Genomic DNA, 21,903 nt, shown 5'->3' with positions numbered 1-21,903 from the left:
AGTAACTCCTATTTACCCGGTTTTCACATTTGAATTTTGGAATAGCCCCAAAACTAATAATAAAAATGATAAGGAAAAATTTAGAATTCTTTTACTCACTTTTCTTGCCGAAATTTCCGTTGCTCACCCACCCGAATGCATATACGTCGATGCCACTTGGTATCATTACAGTTTTAGTCATTTTTTACGGATTCCCATTCTATGGAATCCTCACTTGAAGTTGTAGAACTATCGGATTCTCTATTACTTATTAATTATTGTTGCTCTAACATGTGTTCCATCAGGCCATCTCCAATCCAAAATTCCTCTTCTTTTCAATAACTTGCTTTATGCATTATTGCCAAAAAAAACGGAGAACGTTTTAGCGTGTCTATCTCTGGTGAAAAGAAAGATACAACTGTCACAGAAGGAAACAATACACTGCAAGCCTAAACCATTGTGGGTCTCTCTCTCTTGCTTATTTATATTTATCTGGAGAGACACTGAAGGGGCATCTGGAGAAACACTGAAGGGGCATCTGGAGAAACAGCCTCTGCTGTGGGGGAGAAGATGGCGTTGGTGTGGGTGCAAAAGAGGACATTATGTCAACACCCTCCGCTATCGACTATTGGAATTCAGAAACCACCCCTATCCTACGAACACAGCAAGAAACAGATAATTTAAAGAAAGGGGGGTGCCTGGAACCGTAACCTACACCCATAAAGAGAGCCTCTCAGAACGGTATCGGCGCTGTAGTGAAAGAGGGACACTTACTGTAATCTATGAGTGAATATCTGAATTCGTTGGAGGCTATTTTCGGGAGAAAAAAAAATGTTGAATATTCGTCTGGGTGTGTAGGCCTATAACTACATGCAAAACTGAATGAAAAATTGTATCTATTGGAAAATTCAACAAAATGATGATATAATATATATATATATATATATATATGCAACCAAAAAAAAAGCACGACAATTGGCGGGGAAAATTTCTTGGAAATCGCACCAAAATGTTCTTGAGCTTGCCATCGATTTTTGATAATGGTAACCAATATTTTTTCTAATTTAAAAATTTTAAACGAATATACATTGGTTCAAAACGGTATTTTTTCAGTATCTTTTTCGAAATCATAAAAAAATTTGAAATATTCTATATAAATTATCATCAGAAACCTCCAATGTATGGGAACTATATTTTGTGGCGAAGGAATACACTCTCTACCTTTCTCTTCACTGCAAAGTTAACCTGAAACAAACTATAGTTTGTGGGTACCTGAACTAACATTCTCCCTATTGAGTCCCCTACAGAGCCACTTTAGTGGTCTCTAAATACTTGGCGGATCCAAGTGATCGGGAAATGTGCCGCAGGCCGCTTAAGTGCTCTGGACCTGTGCAGCGTGTCATAAAAGTGATTATGCCGCGGATCACTTAATTAATCTGGAAATGTGCTGCGGATAACTTGAGCGATGTAGAACCGCACTGGTGGCCACACCAATGCTTTAAAACTGTGTCACATGTCACTCAAGGAATCTCTAAATGTGCCACAGATCGCTTGAATGGTTTGGAATTGTGCAACAGGTCACTTAAGCGATCTGTTAATGTGCCACTTGGTTCATTTTTACATAATTGGGTTTGAGAAGGACAGGCCACATCATAACCCCAGGGCCACATTTGATCTGTACAGGCCAAATGTTTACCGCTGGTCAAGGATTACCAAGGGCTCAGAGGTAAAGTTGCAATGAATTTCTTGAGCAATTTTGAGTTCTTAGTTCCTTCAAATAGCATTGAAATTGAAAGAAATTGATTATAGTAACATCATATAAAGATATTTTCTTTCGAAATTTTAATTTTTTTATTTTTTGCATTAAAAAATAAATTTTTGATCGTCTGTGGGGGGAACCATGAGCTCCCAACCCAGATTCCACCCCCCCCCCCCGTACGTCTCTGATCCCACCAATATGCGTTAGGAGGAAGGGGACAGAGCGCTGACAAAATTTTGCTTACAGCGGGTCAGAATTTTGCTGACTTTTTCTGACAAGGAGGGAGTAAAAAATGGCTAAAAATTTGCTGACATACTTGAACAGCCCCTTATTTTAAAGCATGCATGTGCTCAACCCATGGCCTAAATGTGGCCTGTCTCAAGTGGCCCTGGTACACTTACAAATAAATTAATTGGCTCGCGGCACATTCATACCTCATTTAAATGACCCGCGGCATATTTCCAGATCACTCAAGTGGCTTGCAGTGAATTCTTACTTCAATTGAGCAGCCCGAGGCAAATTTCCTAATCGCATAAGTGGCCCGCTGCACATTCCCAGATTGCTTGAATGATCCGCGGCACATTTACAGATCACACAAATAACCTGCGGTGCAGTTCTAGATCACTTAATCAAGTGGCCCGCAACACGTTTTTAAATCAATGAAGTGGCCTACGGATGCTTTCAAATCAATGAAGTGGCCCGACACTCTTCAAAAGATTGAGTTAAGTTGAAATGCACCGCGAGTCATTCAGATGGTCTGAAAGTGTGCCGTGGGCCGCTTGAGTCATCAGGAAATGTGCCACAAGTCACTTCAATGATCTGAAAGTGCGTAGTGGGCCACTTTAGGGGTCTGGAAATGTCAAGAGCGTCACTAAAATCTATATATATATATATATATATATATAAAAATGAATGTATGTATGTCTGTTTGTCCTTTATGCATTACTACACCATTCATCCGATTGCCATGAAACTTTGGGAAGTTGTTGAGTACATTCTCATGAAGGTTTCTGGCATAGTTTTTTTTTTCCTTTTCTTCATTTCCTTGAATTTCCTTTCTTCTGAGATTGCAGCAACGCGCGACGGGTAAGCTAGTAATCTATAAAAAAAATGTATTTTGCCACTTGAAGTGTTAATGTATCGCAGCCCATTAGGTAATCTGTGTGCTACGAGGGACTTAAGTGATTTTGAAGCATGCAGAGGGCCACTCAAATGATCAAATGTGCCTCCAGCCACTTAAAGTAATCTGCAACTGAACTACATGCCACTTAAGTGAACTGGGGGTTTGCCGCTGGTCGCTCAAGTGATCTGGAAATGTGCGTGAGGTCACTTAGGTGATGGGGATATATGCTGTTGGCAGCTTATATCTGGAAATGTGCCGCAAGCCACTTAGGTAATCTGGAAATGTGTCCCACTTGAATGATTTGATGATCGTTCGTGGGCCACTTGTGTGGTTGTTATTAGCCCTGGACCACATAAGATAACTCCGAGGGCCACAGGTCAGCATGTGTGTTTTAAGAAAATGTGTGTCTTTGGAAAAAAACCAGACATTCATAAACATATGCAGGCCATTCTAATCGTTGTATCCTTCGGATGTAATGTAACTCCATGAGGTGTTACATCAAGGGTGTTTAACATTCAGTAGAGTGTTGGCCATTTCATTGATTTTGAAATGTAAATATTTCTGGGTCAATTGAGTACTCTGAAACTGTGCCGCAGTGATCTGTAAAATTTCTGCGGTCACCTAAATGATCTAGGAATGTGTCGCAGGTTACTTGAGTGATCTTTAAAAGTTTCATGGGTCGATTGAGTGCTCTGGAACAGTGCCACGGGGATTTGTAAATATGCTGTGACATATTTACTCAGAGAATGTGCCGCGGGTCACTTGAGTGGTCTAGAACTCTGCCGTGAGTCACTTAAATGTAGATGAACAATATCGCAGGTTACTCTCGTGATCTAGGAATGTGCCACAGGTCACTTAAGTGAAGTGGAACAGCAGCTTGGGTAACTTGAGTAATCTGGAACTGTGACATGAGCCACTTGAATGACCTGAAACTGTGCTGCAGGTTCTCTTGAATGATCTGGAAATGTGTCGCTTAGTTAATTTTTTGCAAAATTTGGTTTGAAGCTGTGGGCCTCAACAGATGACTCCGGGGCCACATTTGGCCCATGGGCAATGGGTTATGCATGCATGTGCTACATTTCTATGGCACCTAGACAGGTTTTTTTCTTTCTCTGAAAAGCATGGGGGAAAAGGGATCACGATTATTAATTGGACTTTTGAAGTAACAGTAGAAATTTTATTAATTTCTTTTTAGTTTTGCTGTTTACATTGTTTTCGATACCACATTCTGTGGAAATGAAAGATTTTTAAATTTGTTAGAACTTGAGTTTCTTAAAATATCAATAGATAATACTATAATTAAAATACAGGGTGATTATAAAAAAAACTATCCCGACATATGGGCCCCTAACTATCATACCATTCACAGAAACTGAATGAAATTTTGGCATAAGGTATTTTGAGGTATGCGCTCAAGAATGATATGGAAAACAACAGTGTCACTCTAACAGTTACGGTTACAGTGAGAAAATTTCGAAAATATCAAGTGGCAACACCAAGTTTTTTGTATTGGAATGTGATCTCCATTGTGAAAAACCCTAAATAGCATTCGAACAGCAACTGTAGCATGAAAATCACCGGCGGTAGATAGGCTAAAAGTGAGGACAACCAATAAGGACAGAGAAGCAGCATAAAATAAAGCATTTTATTGTGTTTCACAAATTTTTCACATGACCTTGTGGACGACTAATCAGGCTGGGATCTCAGCCAAAGAAACGGTGTGACGAATGAAACGAACATTAATGCTCTGGTGCACGGCAAAGTCCTTTTTACTTTTTCCTTGCCTAGCTCCGGGGATTTTTGTGCTACAGGTGCCATTCCAACGCTATTTAAATAGTGTTTTTCAGTATGGAGATGGCATTCCAATACAAAAAACTTGGTGTTGCCATTTGATATTTTCGAAATTTTCTCACTGTAACCGTAACTGTTAGAGTGACACTGTTGTTTTCCATATCATTCTTGAGCGCATACCTCAAAATACCTTATGCCAAAATTTCATTCAGTTTCTGTGAATGGTATGATAGTTAGGGGCCCATATGTCGGGATAGTTTTTTTATAATCACCCCGTATATAAGGTGTGAATCTCAATGGCACATTTTTAAATGCATAATTTTAATCCCATAATTTGAGAATTCAGTTTTTCCCTCCTATTTTTTGTCAATGGTTTTCCTATTTTTCCTACTCTTTTTTTTCAAATTTTCACTTCTAGGCCCGGGGCCTCTCAGTTGAGGGCTGGATCTACTCCAACAGGGGCCTCTCGGTTGAGGGCCGGACCACCTCGATCATCTCCAGGGGGCCTCTCGGTTGAGGACCGGATCTATTCCAGCAGGGGCCTCTCCGTTAAGGGCCAGATCTACTCCAACAGGGGCCTCTCGGTTGAGGGCCAGATCTACTCCAACAGGGGCCTCTCTTGGTTGAGGGCCGGATCTCCAATATGTTACGTTACTACACGTAGCCTTGACAAGGCCAGCCGCTACGTTATTTTCCGACTATTATCAGCAATGAAGTATTTTCGACTATGAAGATAAAATAATGCTTTCGGTTCCGGACCTGCAGGGAAACAAATTCAGACATTTTAAACTATTTCATTTTGAATACCTATTGGATCATTTTTCCAGCCTAAGGCCAAATGATATGGTAGCAAGCCGTCCAACTAGAGGGTTTCAGTTGAATGAACAAAACAAAGGAAGAGCGCAAGTGTTAGCCAAAGAGGGAGGAATTTATACACCCATTTCATAAGATTTTAGGACCACACGTCCTCACAAGACCTTTTCGCCTGAACAAAAATATCTCATTTGCATACTCATGCGTTAATAAATAATAAACATCACAAAGAAAATATCGCATCGGAAATCTGGCAACATGACACAATCTGGAGAGCTGATCAGACTCTCCCGACCATGTAAACATTAAACAAATAACACAAAAGAAATGAAATGTTCCGATGGAGGTCTGCAGCCCCCCTCCGAAAACAAGTGAGTACAATTCTATGTTTTCCATATAACAAGACTTGCAATAACTCCCCCCGGGAGGTTCTTTAATGGAAATAAAAATATTTTTCAGGACGAACCCTTAAGCCTCGCCCAACCTATACAGAATTTGAACCAGACCCCTCCACGAAAATAGCGACATTGTCATCATGAGGGAAATTAATTTATATGGGACATCAGTAGCCAGACCTCTGGCCCGTTCTCGTTCGACAGCCGAAAGATCCCACCTGCCGACTGCAGAACTAAGCGAACATTCTGGCTCTTACCGGTTTGCCAGCGGGTCCTCGGGTGGTTTCTGGTAACTGAGAGGTCCCTGGGGTCTAAAATAAGAAGGAATTTCTCACATAACGACAAGATCACCATTAACGTAGAGGGATCCCGATACATTACAATATGTAGGGAAATTTGTAGTGCGCATTTGAACAAACGAAAAAAATTATTGAAGACTATCCACTTCTGAGTGAAAAGGGGAAAAAGTTTTTTTATACATATCGCCAAGAAGCATGAGAGGTGATGAGTAGCCAACTGTTGTCATTTTTAATAGCTTTAAAAATTGCACTTCTCCGTTAATCTTTTGTTTTTATGTGTTTCTGGGTGAGATGAATGTACTTTAATTTTTCATATTTTTTTGAAGATGACACCTTTGTACCCTTTCCTTGTAAGATGGACTGTATGAAATGGAAATCTGTCTTGAATGGAATCAAGATAGCCTGTTTGATGATCAGTGCTTTGTTTTGCACCTTTATAAACGGAAATTTATCAAAAATGAAATATTATTTCAGTCTTGATGTTTCGTTTCATACAGGTTTCACTATATATATAAAAGAGGTACTAAAAAAACAAATGGGACTCAAGTCATATTGAATACTCTTACTCACCCCAATTGTTGAAATTTCTCAAAAGGAAAAAGAGAGAATAAAATAAAGCAAAGTGAAAATGATTTATAATAATGTTGTCTTATTGTTGACTTATGTTATAGGTTCTGTGTGATTCGTGTTCTGGCGTTGATAAAGAAGAACTGCCTGTCACTAATCAGTATGACATATCCTTACATCAAGAGTTTTTATTGCATGATTTTGCAGCATTCTTGAAATGCTGTGAGTCATTAGCTTTTCTGGTGAGAGATGCTGCGCATATCACAGCTGAAAATTTTGAAGCTTGTATTCATTGCATCAGAACATTTCTAGCAGCAAGTGCAAATGGGGGTATGAAATGCTTTTTCTAAATACAAATAAAATTATATGATGATAATTGTCGTACTCATAAAACTGAGTAAAAATCAGAATTCAAAAGAAATGGTATAAATACCTCTATTTACTGGAGTAACACTGCTCTCTTCATTCCATTTCAGCATTGCACTGATTAATCAATCATTTGTTGATCATGGTTATAAATTTTAGTTGAGTTAATCTAATTAAAATTCATTGAAATTTGGTTAAAATTTTCCATTCAAAGATTGCAAAGCAACTTCATTTATTTGGCAAAAGTAATAATAATCACTTTTTAATTATTTTCAATCAGTTACTCTTTAGTTATATTTACATAGCAATTTTGTCAAATGACCATAATATTTATAAAACAGCATTTCATCGATGCACAATTCACATTAAAATAATGTAAATAAGTTGACTTTTTCAGAAAACTTGGTAAAATGGAGAGATAGCCAAACAATGTAAAAAAAAGTTATTCTGTCCCATAAAACATGATTAATGTGGTCACCCTATTTGGTAAAAAACTTAAGAAAGAGTAAAGGATGTGAAGCGTCTAGTGATTTGACTGAAAAAAAAGTGAAATATACATAAAGCTGGGGTTCTCCAACTTTTTTCCTATTCAATGCTTATGCATTGTGAGGCCACTGACAAAGGCTGGGGGTATAATGTAATAGACCTCCTCGTAGTGCACCCTGGGTAATGCTAAATCTATCGCACTTCATTGTCTTTGCTTATTTGTGCTCATATCCTTCACTTTCAATAGCCCAGATTACATGTTTATTTTCACACATCTTACAGTATTTGTCTTGCATCTCTGTACTCGTCTTTTGTGTACAACCCCTTATTGTGGGCCCCGCTCAGGCGGGGAGGGGTCCTCCCAGATGGGGCATTGCTTCTAGCATATGCCCCATCTGGGATGCTTTTTACCCGCGTGTTTGCAGTGCGTGGAAACCTGTAAGGCTGGAAATGGGGATACTTGTTAGCCTGATGCACTAGCTTTGGCCTTTGATTCAGCCAAAACGAGAGGCCTGGATTAGGCTCGTCTGGGTCAATTGGCTGGTCACCCAGGTTTATCTGGTGGCTGAAGGGGTTACACTACTGGGCAGGTAGAAGGACTGGGCCTGCCAGACTTCGTGAGGTTTCTTGATGCTGCTTAACATTTTTGGATCTTTAACACATCTGCTCATCTGCTTTGGCGGTGTATAGCTCTTACTTAACCTGACGTTGCTACTAATCTTAATTCGTTACTTGTGTGCATCCTCTTGTAGGGCTTCATGGTGGGCATGGTCGGTAGGGCCGAACAAATTATCTCCAAAATGGGGAAAAATTAAAATGCACCAAAATGTCATAGAATTGCTATAAGTGAAACAATTGCCACTGAACTTGCTCCTACTGTCTCATTTTTCTTCCTGCATTCTTCTGATACTGATAAACAGCTGGCCAAAGTATCACCATTCTTAATAGACAAAGCTCTCTATGGTGCAATAGGCACATTAAAATCAGTGAAGGCTCTTTGTTCAGGAGACCTTCTCATTGAAACTAACACACAAACAAGCTGAACTCATTCAAAAGTTCACATCTATTGGAAACATTACCATAACAGTGAAAATACATCCCACGTTGAATTATTCACTTGATGTCATTTCAGAAACTAACTTAATTAACATGGATGAAGAAGTACTAACACAAGAGCTGGCGTCTCAGGCGCAACATCTGCCAAACATATCATGAGCCACAAAGATGACAATTCAGCTCCATCACGTAATATAATCCTGACATTCTCATCACCAACATTGCCGAAAGATATCAAGATCAGTTATTATAGCCTCAAAATCCGGCCATACATACCTTACCCTGTAAGATGCTTTAACTGCCAAAAATTCGATAATTCATGAACAGCATGCCGACGTCAACCCACCTGCGCAAAGTGTGGTGAGAAGGACCACATTTTGTACAACTGCACTAATTCACCATTCAAGTACGTCAATTATGGTGGCGAACACTTCGCATATGACAGAAAATGTCCGAAATGGAGTGAAGAAAAAGATTTAGAAGATCAAGGTCCTCGATAACATTTCGTATATCGAAGCAAGCCGTCGTATAACATCTAATTAAGCTCCAGTAGTTGGAAGGTCATACGTGAATATGGAAACAACTCCATCATTAGCTAATAAGACTAACAATGTCACCAAAGTATCCATAACAACTCAGACCGAACCCATAGCTGGCACATCAACTCAAACTTCATCTAACCAACCATGTAATAGTTGTGGCTGCTGTTGCTCCACTGGATTCTGGATGGTGTCTTTTAAGAGGTGGAAATGTGGTGGTTTAAAGTAATTTATTTAATGAAACTCAACATAACTAAACATACAACAGTTAAAATTAAAACATCTCTTGCGAGCGCACAGCGCCGTGATACTGAACTAAAGGCAGGATTAATTGTGTGTGTGTGTGCAGAGGAAACCGTCCTTTATATAGGTGGCTCGCACATGATCGATGATGTCATGGCGGATTGATATCAGCAGCATCCGATTTACATATCAGATCGCAACACCCCTCTCCTCCGGCTACAGCGGTACAAAGTCCTTGAACCTGGATGGATTTTTGATAATTCTTTTAGGTCGCAACACTGGTGCAGGAATCAGCGATCTCCTGAAGATCGGATGGCATATCAGCAAGCTTGGATTGCTCAGATGATTCACGGGATGGCGACGACTCTGGTTGAGCCGGCATAAAGTCCTCATCAGGTTGCATTATTGGTAGGTTCGGTGGTGGGTCACGCTTGAATAATTGATCCACGTGACGTCTTATCACTTCTCCCGATTCTGTAGTAGCTCCTAGCTTACACTTGATCGTCAGCATCAAATTTTCGAAGAGATCGCTGTTCGACCGGAACTTCCTGTTTCTCCTGTTGATCTCTAGCAAAGTCCGGATGCAGTCTGTCCAGACAGCTTGTTAGCCTCGTCCCCATTAGGAGTTCGGCTGGACTCGGCTTAGGAGTTCGGCCCATAACTGAGGATGGCGTAATGTGTTGCTGTAGAAGGAACTGAGCTAAACATTTACGAAACGACCCAGCCACAATACATCGCAAACCATCCTTAGTCGTCTGAACTGCACGTTCAGCTTAGCCATTTCCTGCCGGTCTTCAAGGAGCTATGAGCACTCGGCGAATGGCAGTTCTGTGCAGGAACTCTCCATACTTTGCAGATTTGAAGGGCAGGCCATTGTCAGATACAATAGCATCAGGAATTCTGTGAACGGCAAATATGTCTCTGAGTTCATCTATAGTAGATGCAGCAGTAGTAGACGACATTTCTTATACCTCAGTCCAATTGGAGTAGGAATCGATGTGAATCAGGAATTTCCATCCTTGAAATGGTCCTGCAAAGTCTATGTGGATCCATGACCAGGGGACCCTAGTCACCTCCCAAGGGTGCACAGGAGAACATGGAGGAGCATGTCTCGTCTCTTGAAAAGGCGAACAACCAGCAATGTGATTTTTGATATCAAAGTCCATTTGAGCCCCCCATACGTAGCAGCATGTCAAGCTTTTCATGCGTTCCACTCCTGGATGAGCAAGATGAAGCTCATATAGAACCATCGAATGCCCCGGCGCAGGCACCACCACTCAATTTCCCCACAGCAGACAGTTCTTATGAACTGAGAACTTGTTTCGCTTTTATGAAAATGCTCTGAATTCTGAACCCAATTCCGCATCTGGCCATTCTCTCAAAACAAAGTTTAGGACCCTAGAAAGAACGGGATAGCGCAAGGTCATTTTTGCTATGTCCCTTGCACTAACCGGAGGACACGTCAGATCTTCCATAAAAAGAACCTCAATGGGTGGCGGAACCTTAAAATCGGGACTCAGCTGTTTTAGCGTACTCAAAGCATCCACATGACCTATCTTTTTTCCTGAACGATGCAGGAGATCAAAATCGTATGCATTTAGCATCAACGACCATCGCAACATTCGCGGAGATATTATATCAGGGGTAGGTTTTGACCTACTAAACAATCCCAACAATGGCTGATGGTCAGTAATAATCGTGAACCTATGGCCGTATAGGAAGTAATGAAATTTTTTGACACCTGATATAATCGCCAGGGCCTCCTTATCAATTTGCGCATAATTACGCTCAGTAGAACTTAAAAGTTCTTGAAGAAAAAGAGCGATAGGAGACTCCTTTCCATCTGGTATTTGATGACTCAATACGGTGCCCACCCCAAATAGGGACGCATCACGAGTAAGTATTATGGGTAGAGAGCCATATCAGAGGGCACCAAAACACTGGAAGAGGAGGTAAAATTTTTTAACGTCATTTAGAGCGTCAGTGTGAATTTTTTTCCATTCCCACGACACGTTACTATCTAATAACCGGTGCAATGGTTCCGCAATCTGCAACGTCCCTTATGGGAGTTGCTTGCCCGGTTCGAAATATCCAGTAATTGTAGTGGCTAACGACAAGTGGAAAATTATTACAAATAAACTTTCGCATGAAAATATTATTTATTAGGTTCGAATGTATAAGTTAGACAATTTTAACAGTAGATTAATTCAACATAGAACCCTCTATTCGACATTAACAGAAAGATACGGTCTCACCGGTTTATGGTCATCAATAGTCAATCTTTTATGCCGATCGGATATCCGACGTTGATAGTCACTTCTGCGTAGCGTATCCCTGTAAGTATCAGTGGAGGTGTTTCGATCAGCTCCAGGGGGCCTCTCGGTTGAGAGCCGGACCACCTCAATCAGCTCCAGGGGGGCCTCTCGGCTGAGGGCCGGACCACCTCGATCAGCTCCAGGGGGCCTCTCGGTTGAGGGCCAGATCTCCAAGATGTTACTTACTTCATGTAGCCTTGACAAGGCCAGCTGCTACGTTACTTTCCGTCTATCATCAACAATGAAGTATTTCGACTATGAAGATAAATTTATGCTTTCGATTCCGGATCTGCCGGAAAAACAAATTCAGATACTATAAACTATTTCATTTTAAATAACTACTAGCTTATTTTCCCAGCCTAAGGCCAAATGATACGGTAGCAAGACGGAGAACCGTCCAACTAGAGGGCTTCAGTTAAATGAACAAAACAATGGATGAGCGCAGAGTCAGAGCTGTTACAACGTACGGCCGGTATTTAAAGGAAAAACTTCCGACCGCACGTGTCTAAACAAGCCAATCGGCTTCAAGGTCACCTCATTTACATGAGATCGTAGGCAGACATCACGATCGGCCTTGATCGTCGCCATACGATCACCACTGCCGATGAATAGTAACAATATTCATGACAACAGATTTACGTGACAGCGACTACAGACTTTCACGCCGGGGGACCATCGGCACGTTACATTCCCCCTGCCACCAGAAAGAAAAATTCCTAAGAATTTTTCTAAGGCCCGGTTTTCCTAACAATCCATATCCTGAGGGAAAAGAGAAACCTATGGAAAACATGAAATGCAATATAATAAACAATCCCGCATTAAATACACTAGAAATATCAAAAATCCCGCATGAAATACAAACCAAAACCCGCATGAAATACACTTTAACCATCAATATACACTCAAAAAAACTTCAAATCCCGCACGAAATCGTAACACCAAAATATAATATATATTTATATATAGGGGCTCTACCCTATCAACCTTCTGAAAACCTGAATTTCCTCACCACTACCTCAAAATATCACACTAAATATCACATTTATCTAAAAATCGCAAAATACACAAAAAAAACACTATCCCCTCCAAAATACATGAAATAACATTTCCCTCCAAAATACACATTATACACACTAATTTTGACAGGCACTCCCCCCTCTCCTACAGGATCGTGCAACCGGAGGAAAAGCCCCAAGTCTCAAACATTTAATTATTGAAAATGACTAGAATATAAATCACAAAACGAGTAGAACATTAATCACATTTTTCGCAAAACTTAGATTTGACCTTGATCAGAAGATCGCCCCAATTTTACGGAGTACTATGATTATTTGGATGCATTTCTAAAATCAATGTTAAATTTTTCAAAAAAAAAAAAAACATTTCTAAGCGAAAGTACTTTCCACCCGCGGTTTGCCACATTTACTGAGAACCGGTCGAGCCCCCAAAATTGCAACGTCCCTTATGGGAGTTGCTTGCCCGGTTCGAAATATCCAGTAATTGTAGTGGCTAACGACAAGTGGAAAATTATTACAAATAAACTTTCGCATGAAAATACTATTTATTAGGTTCGAATGTATAAGTTAGACAATTTTAACAGTAGATTAATTCAACATAGAACCCTCTATTCGACATTAACAGAAAGATACGGTCTCACCGGTTTATGGTCATCAATAGTCAATCTTTTATGCCGATCGGATATCCGACGTTGATAGTCACTTCTGCGTAGCGTATCCCTGTAAGTATCAGTGGAGGTCTCTCGATTGAGAGCCGGATCGTTTCTCCGGCCGGAGCAAGACGGAGAACCGTCCAACTAGAGGGCTTCGGTTGAATGAACAAAACAAAGGATGAGCGCAGAGTCAGAGCTGTTACAACGTACGGCTGGTATTTAAAGGAAAAACTTCCGACGCACGTGTCTAAACAAGCCAATCGGCTTCAACGTCACCTCATTTGCATGTGATCGTAGGCGGACATCATCACGATCGGCCTTGATCGTCGCCATATGATCACCGCTGCCGATGAATAGTAACAATATTTATGACAACAGATTTACGTGACGGCGACTACAGACTTTTACGCCGGGGGACCATCGGCACATTACAAATCGTAGCTTTATTATGAAGGAATCCATGATAAAAATTGATTAACCCCAAATATGCCTGTAACTGTTGCTTATTAGTAGGAATGGGGGCAGCCTGAATTGCCTCAACCTTTTTCTCGGAAGGATGAATTCCATTTTTATATATACGGAACCAAAAAAAATCCACCTTTGTTACACCAAATAGGCATTTTTCTTTTTTGGTGCGAAGTCCGGAATTTCGCAGATGAGTTAACACTATTTTCAAATGGGAAGCCAACTCTTCACGCACCGGCTCTTATGAGAAGGTCATCGAAATAAGGGACTACCCACTGAAGTCCTACAAATATGTCTTCAGTAATGCTCTGGAAAAGACCTGGAGCCCTATTAACACCGAATTGTAACTTTTTAACCTTAAAGGCTCCTTTGTGAGTGATAATTGTCTGTGCCATGGCAGACTCCTCATCCACGAGCAGTTGCAAGTACGCCTGTGTGAGATCAATTTTAGCTTAAAATCCGCCTCCCTTCAAGTTTGACAACAAACTATTTATGGAAGGGATCATCAGATACATGAAAAGCAGCCATAACTTTATTAAGCGTAATTTTGTAATCTCTGCACAAACGAACTTGACCCGATGGTTTCAGAACTGGTACAACAGGGGTTGCCCACTTGGGATTATCAACTTGCTCGATAACACCCTCACGTTGGGAGAACTTACAGAGCATATTCAATTTTTGCCTTGAGGCCGATTCATTAGCCAAGGCCCTAGACACAGCAGTCTCATGAGTTAATTCCGATTAGGCTAACAACCGCTTCTGAATAGCGCTATCCACAATCCCATAAACAAATTGATCATGCAATCTCTCTTCCAAGGTGGCGTCAAAATCACAATTTCCGGCAAGGCGTTGCAGTTCCGCAACATAGTCATTTACCCCTTCTCCGGGCCATTAAATACGTTTATGAAACATAAACCTACAATAAATGACAGATTCTTTCGGACTGAAATGATTTTTTAGGGCAGTAATGAGGTCATCGTAAGATTTATCGGCAACTGTAGCCGGCGCGATCAGTGAACGAATTATACTCAAGGTTCTTGTGCCGCATACCGTGATCAAAGCTGCACGTTTTAACTCGGGTGTATCAATGCAATTAGCCTCCAAAAAGTAAGTTAACTTTTCCTTGTAAAGGTCCCACGAGGAAGGATCTGAAATATCGAATTCACACATTGATCCTATACATGCCATAATTATTTTCTCCCTTTTCTTTGGAGCAGAAAGGAAGGAGGCAAAAAAAAATAAATAATAATAATTCCCAAATGGCCAGAACACGAAACCAAAAGATCGAAATATCAGAAATATCCTCTTACCTCCATCGAGCAGCAACACCCGTGCCAGAACAGATGAAAAAGTCCACGGAAACGAGCAGCACTATAGGAAAAGATCCACAGGATCGAGCAGCACTAACGAAACAACAAGTTCATAGGATTGAACAGCATCACGGAATGATAGTTCATAGGATCAAGCAGCATCACCGGAACAACAAGTCACAAAATCGAGTATCATCACCGGAAAAACGAAGTCGCGGGGATCGAATCACTATCTCGTCACGAGGTGGTAATGTGGTGGTTTAAAGTAATTTATTTAATGAAACTCAACATATAACTAAACATAAAAGTTCAAATTAAAACATCTCTCACGAGCGCACAGCACCATGATACTGAACTAAACGCAGGATTAATTATGTGTGTACACAGAGGAAATCTTCCTTTATATAGGCGGATTGCACATGATCGATGACGTCATGGCAGATTGATATCAGCAGCATCCGATTTACATATTGGATCGCAACAGTGTCCACTACCTCCGATGAAGAAGCAGGAAAAGCAACAGCGAAGACATTAAAGATCTCTACAGGTACTAAATCTAAAACCGTTTCTGGAAATAAAGCTAAAAAGAAACAATTCAGAACCAGATATTCACAAAAAGCTATACAGAAAGCGCTGAAATATCCATCCATGAAGAATGTGTGACTAATTGATGACACATCCATTGGTGACATGGAGCTGGACAATAGATCCGATTCTTACTTGCTGTAAATTAGACTGGAATAAATTCAAAGACCTTGCACCGTCCACTTCTGTTTAATTCTTTAATTTATGGCCAACATAATTCAATGGAATATTCATGGCCTTAGATCCAATTACAAAGATCTCAAGGATTTGATGAATCGATATCATCCTGTTTGTGTGGCATTCTAGGAAACTTTTAGGAAGCCCTCAGATGTGGAACATCGGGCGACATTCCCAGTTCCGTATTGACTATGATAATGAGAGTGAGCTTACTGTGGTGTTGCGCTGCTGGTTCCACATCACGTGTCATCGTGCGCTTTAACGTTGCACACGAACCTGCAAGCCATCGAGGTGGAACTCTCTACAGGCGTAAGAATTATTATTCAGTCATCAAATTTCAGATAAAAAAAATTACGAGTCGAGTCGGGCCAAGTTAAAAATAAACTATCTGCATCAAAGCCGGTTTTATTCACGGCAAGCAAGTAGAAAAAGAGAAGATACATATCAGTCAAACTGTATTTAGTAATCCGCCCACTTGGCGCTACGAACAAAAGCACCAATGAAAAACAGGTTCACTTGGTGCCGTATTCAAAAATAAAGATAACGACATCAGCATCAGAGAGAAAGAAAAAAAGGGAAAAAAATCTTTATCGCTCGACGCGAGTGGATCAACATAAAATGTGCGATCATGGGAAAAGAAAATCAGCATTTCTGCCTTACAATTGCCCTCCTTCACATGATCACGAAAATAAAAGTTCATAATCGTAATACAAGATCATCCTTTTTTAACATCCAATTCAACAATACTCAATGCATAATCGTATTGGGAAAAAAAAAATATTGACACATATAAAAACTTTATGAAAATTTGAATAATCGTTCTCTTGAACATAATATTTAAACCTTCATGAAAATTTTATCAACAAAATTTTTTAATCCGTATTTACACAAAGGTTTCGTAAAAATATCAACTAGATTATTTTTCCGAAGGTTTTTCAACAACTGGCTGTTGCAAAGATATTTCGGAAAGAGAGAAAATTCAACTGCCCCTGCGGGGAATGGAATTCACTTCCTTTCACTTTCCGGGTGAACGCACTAGACTACAGAGGCACAGAATCTCTTAATCTTTCCTTGGAGCTCGTGTACACTGAAAGGGACCGTGCATGGACGGTCGGACCAGACTCGGGCCAAGCTCACAACTGCTGATGCTGCCACCAGATGGCAACTTATACAAGGACAAAATTAAACTGCCCCTGCGGGGAATCGAACCCACGTCCTTTCACTTTCCGGGTGAACGCCCTAGACCACTAGACTTGAATTTTCTCTCTTTCCAAAATATTTTCGAAACATAACTCTATAATTTTTCCATTAATAGATTTTAAAAATTTGCTTGAGCAGATTTTAATTTCTTAAGAAAATGTCTTTCTCCTGGCTGTCTCTAGCACATTTTCAAATTTTACAACGATTTTTTTTTAAACAAAAATATATTCTTATTTTAGATAATATATATTTTTTGGACCAGTATACCTTCATCTTTTTATTATTTTAAATACAGTAAAACCCGTCTTGAACAGAATCAGAAGGGACCAAGATTTTTTCCCTTTAACACAGGTTTCTGCTTAATGGAGGTTCAATTGAGATAATGTGTGAAATTATGTAATGATCTCGAAAAAATTGAAATAAAATAAAAATAAGTTAGTTGAAAATAAAGTAATTAATTAAAAAATATATAAAATATTAATTAGCAAGTAATAATTAAATATTTATCACTTGATATGTGTGTGTGTATGATGCATTATTTATTAAAAATACATACATATATATATACTGCATTTACTTCAACATTACACCACATACAGTCCATTACATACATTAACTATTTACATCGCCAAAGAGTGAGTAAAAAATTAAAAACAATACTGTAAATAAAAATTTTTTTCCAGTGGTCAATAACAGAGTTTTCTGTATGCAGTTCACACCCTTTGCTGCCTGACTTTCAATACACAGTTTTGCTTCAGAAATCATACAAAAAATGCCAAAACCATTATGCTATAAAGCAAAATTTCTGCAGTTTTTTCAAAGTTTTGACAGCATCTGCATAAAACTTCAGCCTACACTGTTTTTTTTTCCAAAATGACATCTCATCTTCATCCTCTTCTTTTGACTTTCTATAAAATTTTCAGTTAAAGTGTCTATATTTGTCATGTCAGGTTCAGTTTATATGTTGTCCGCGAGGATCCGGGTTCGAACCCCACTGGCGCCACAGTGGTGGTCGGCTGAAGTTGGTTTCCTGTGGGTCCCAACTTCAAGGCGTGAATGCGAGCCTTAAAAAGTCTCGCCACAGAGAGCAACAGGCCTACAACGTTACAAATATTCAATCATTACACTTCACTCGCAAATTGAAGTATAGATGGCAGCACTGAAATATCAGACACAACACTAGCTACACACTCAGACTGTTAGGTGCACACTCACTTTGTTCCAGACTCTGCCACGAAGGTGGGCTGGAAGAGATCTCGGCAACGGGATAAGTCCGGTGGCAGAGACCCCGGCGTTCATTCATTCATTCAGTTTATATGTTGTCGTCTATGTTTATGTAATTCTCAGCATTGCAATCATGGAAAGCAACTTGCATGCAATTTTGTAAGTCCTGTTTATATCATTTGGAAATTAATCTTTTGCACTGATTTCTCCTGTAGAAAATCCTGCTTTTCCAAAAGATTTTGTAACAATTTCAGGAAGCAACTGACTTACTACATATGGGTTATTAAAGTCACACTGTCAAGTACGGAAACAGTTTTTGCTAATGTAGGGGCAGATGATGCAGAACTCTCATTCGCAAGCAGAGATTGCATAAAAAAATTTCGGTCAAGCATTTCAACATTTGTGTGATTCCCTTAGCCTAGTGGTTTGGGAAACATTCATAGTGTTTGTATGAAGTTTTCTGTTTTTTTCCTTTCTGTTTCTTCGTTAGACAGGTTCCATTCAATCCAGTTTTTTAATGCTTATGTTAGCATTGAAATCATGGGACCATAATTTTTATCTGTTGAAGAAAGGTTTCCACTCAATACAGGTTCCATTAAATAAAAGACAGGTTTTACTGTATTTTTTTTATCAATAGTTTATAACCAAATAGAAATTTTTCCTATTTTTTTTTTCAAAAGTACACTGTTATAAACAATTATAAATTTGTATTACAATAGAAATAAAAAAAATTTTGCTGTTCATTTTTCCTCAACTATAGTCATCGGTATAGGACCTGAAATAAAATCTGAATGACTACTGTTCCTATTGAGAGCATGATTTCTGCAGTAATTTTAGTTTCAAACAGAGAAAACACCCTTAAGTAGCATTAATATAGTAGATTCATTGCAAAAAGATCTAGGAAAAAAAATTTCTTTTTAGAAAAATTACTTTTAAAGATGCCTTTTGAAAACACAACTTTTATGCATGTTAATAATGTGATCCTTCTTCTAGAAATTAAAACATTTTTGTATGTATTTTTTTTACCATTTGACTTTAGGAAGTCCTGCTGAAAAGAAAATCAGACATAAAGCTAGCAGAGATAAGAGAGAAAGATCCAAAAATTCTAAGAAGAAAGAAAGTAAAACAAAGCGTTCAGTTTCAAAGCACTTGAAAAATGAAGACTATGATGCTGATGATGATGATGAAGAAAAGCATGACCTTTCACCAGCCTATCAACATGTTTCACTACAGGTGCTTTATCTAATTTCTTTAAAATTTACAATCACAATGTTATTTTTTATCTTGCTATTATTTCTTTCATTCTATTATTCATTCTTTTATTTTTCTTCTATTCTCTTATTCTTCTATCTATTCTTCTATTCTCTTTTTATTATTCTATTATTCCTTTCATTCTTTTTCCATCCAAATCAAGATAGTATAACAAGATGTTAAATGCCCAAATATTATCCCCAATCTGGTTGATTTCTGTGCATTTTAAAGTATTTCTTAATCTTTTGTTTACTGATGGTACTTTTAAGTATGATTTTATTTAAACATTTAATTTAACACATGTAATGATGCATTTTCATTCAAATTTGTTTTCAAGAGATTTCAACATGTTCTAATTACTTTGAAATTTCAGAGGACCTAAAAATTCTCTTAAGTAGGATTTTTTACCTCTAATATGCTCAAAAGAACCACTAAGTAGGATTTTTTACCTCTAATATGCTCAAAAGAACCACTAAGTAGAACTTTTTAAACTAAGTGTGTGCAGAAATTAACTTCATAATTTTTTAAAAATTAGATCAAGAGAAAGAGGAAACTTACTATTAATAGAAATTGTATACCATGGGAAACCAACTTAAGTAGACCCAAAATAACAAGAGAACTTCAGCTCAACGCATTTTAGAACTATGAAGTTCCTTCATCATTAGCAGAGAAAAAAATTGAAAGAAAGCAAAAAAGGCAAATACTTTTTATAGCGGAAGTTGCTAGCTTTTCACAATAACGAGTTGAAACGACCGGCAACATGAGAAAATGGAGGAGGAAAGAAAAATGGTGGAACCAATCACAAACAAGAACATGATAGTGATGCTGATGAAAAAAAATTATTGTGGAAACTGTTGTGAGATTTTTGGAAAGGATGTGTGCTAGTTTAGTTAGATCGTTGATCAGTTGGTTCGAGTTTTTGTAGATGTGGAATGATTTGCAAAAGTCCAGGTCAAACGTTGAGGGGAATTTTTGAATAATTTTGGCTGATGAAAAGTCGAATTTATGGCCAAAGGTCCAGCAATGTTGGGCTATGGATGAGTGGTTAAAGTCTTGATTGGTTACATATCTTCTCTATGCTCATTTAAATGATATTTAAGGGCACATTTAGTTTGACCTATATGATAATCCACGTTGCCATGAAATGCTGTAGATGCTCCAAATGTTGAGTCAGTCGATAGGATCTTATAGTTTAGAGAAGCTGATTTTATTGATGGGTGGGAAAATCACAGAAAAGTTGTATTTTCTGAGGATTTTTGCAATTTGTTGGCTAATTATTGGGAAAAAAGACAAAATTATCAAGTTTTTGTGTTCAGGTTTAGGTTTGGTTGCGGAAGTATTTCTGATGAATTTGCTGTGTAGATTGTCAATCAGGGAGCTGCGGTAGCTGTGATTGACTGTTATTGCTTTGGGGATATCTAGTTCACCTGCAAATAGCGTCTGTGAGCAGCACATCCTAATGGCTCATGTCATGAATGTATGGAAAGAGGCATATTTTTGTGTCTGAGGATGTGCAGAGAGGTTGTTTGGGGGTAAAGAAACAACCAAAATATGTTCTGTCTCAACTAAAATACATTCCCTTTCGACAAACAATTCTATAGCATGACTGAAGGTCTTGCCATGGGAAATCCCCTCAGTCCAATACTTAGTGGATAGTATGTAAAATTTTATGTATTTTATGATGTATGTACTTGAAACAGAATGCTTCAGTATAACAGTTTTCTTTTTACATCAGATCTGTTCATGATTGTTTCGTCCTCTTCGACTGTAACGTTAACACTGACCACATTCTGAATATCCTCAACTCCATTGACCCCTGCATTCAATTCACCATAGAGGAAGAAAATTATAACCAACTTGCATTCCTGGATGTATTGGTCATTCGTCATGAACTAAATTTCTCTACTATTTCGTAAACCGTTTGTGTCTTTACCCCCATGCAACCTCTCTGCGTCTCCTCCAGCACAAAAATAAGCCTCTTTCCATACATTCGTGACACGAGCCATTAAGATCTGCTGCTCACAGACGCTACTTGCAGTTGAACTCTATATCCTCAAAACAATTGCAGTCAATCCTGGCTACCGCAGCTCCCTGATTGACAAATTCATCTGAAATATTTCCGCAACCAAACCTAAACCTAAACACAAAAACTTGATCATTTTGCCTTCCTTCCCAAAAATTAGCCAACACATTGCAAAAATCCTCAAAAAATATTACTTTCCTGTGATTTTCACCCCATGAAAAAAAAAAAAAAAAAAAAAAATCAGCTTCTCTCTCTAAACTAAAAGATC

The 21,903-nt window shown here is 38.9% G+C and overlaps 1 protein-coding gene across 1 annotated transcript in view; it reads left to right on the top strand.

The window, feature by feature from the left end:
- The window catches only part of garz (Sec7 domain-containing protein garz), a 122,511-nt gene that overhangs the window by 69,253 nt on the left and 31,355 nt on the right, over positions 1 to 21,903 (top strand). The window contains exons 26-27 of the mRNA XM_089233312.1: positions 6,831 to 7,056; positions 19,401 to 19,594. Coding sequence (XP_089089438.1) covers positions 6,831 to 7,056; positions 19,401 to 19,594 — 420 coding nt within the window. The remainder of the gene's footprint in view (positions 1 to 6,830; positions 7,057 to 19,400; positions 19,595 to 21,903) is intronic.

Source organism: Pholcus phalangioides, unplaced genomic scaffold (assembly GCF_987345545.1).
Source record: "Pholcus phalangioides strain wild (caught in Gottingen) unplaced genomic scaffold, Ppha-v1.0 ptg000007l_1, whole genome shotgun sequence".
Classification (NCBI taxonomy): Eukaryota; Metazoa; Arthropoda; class Arachnida; order Araneae; family Pholcidae; genus Pholcus; species Pholcus phalangioides.
This window is presented reverse-complemented; position numbering and strand designations above follow the sequence as displayed.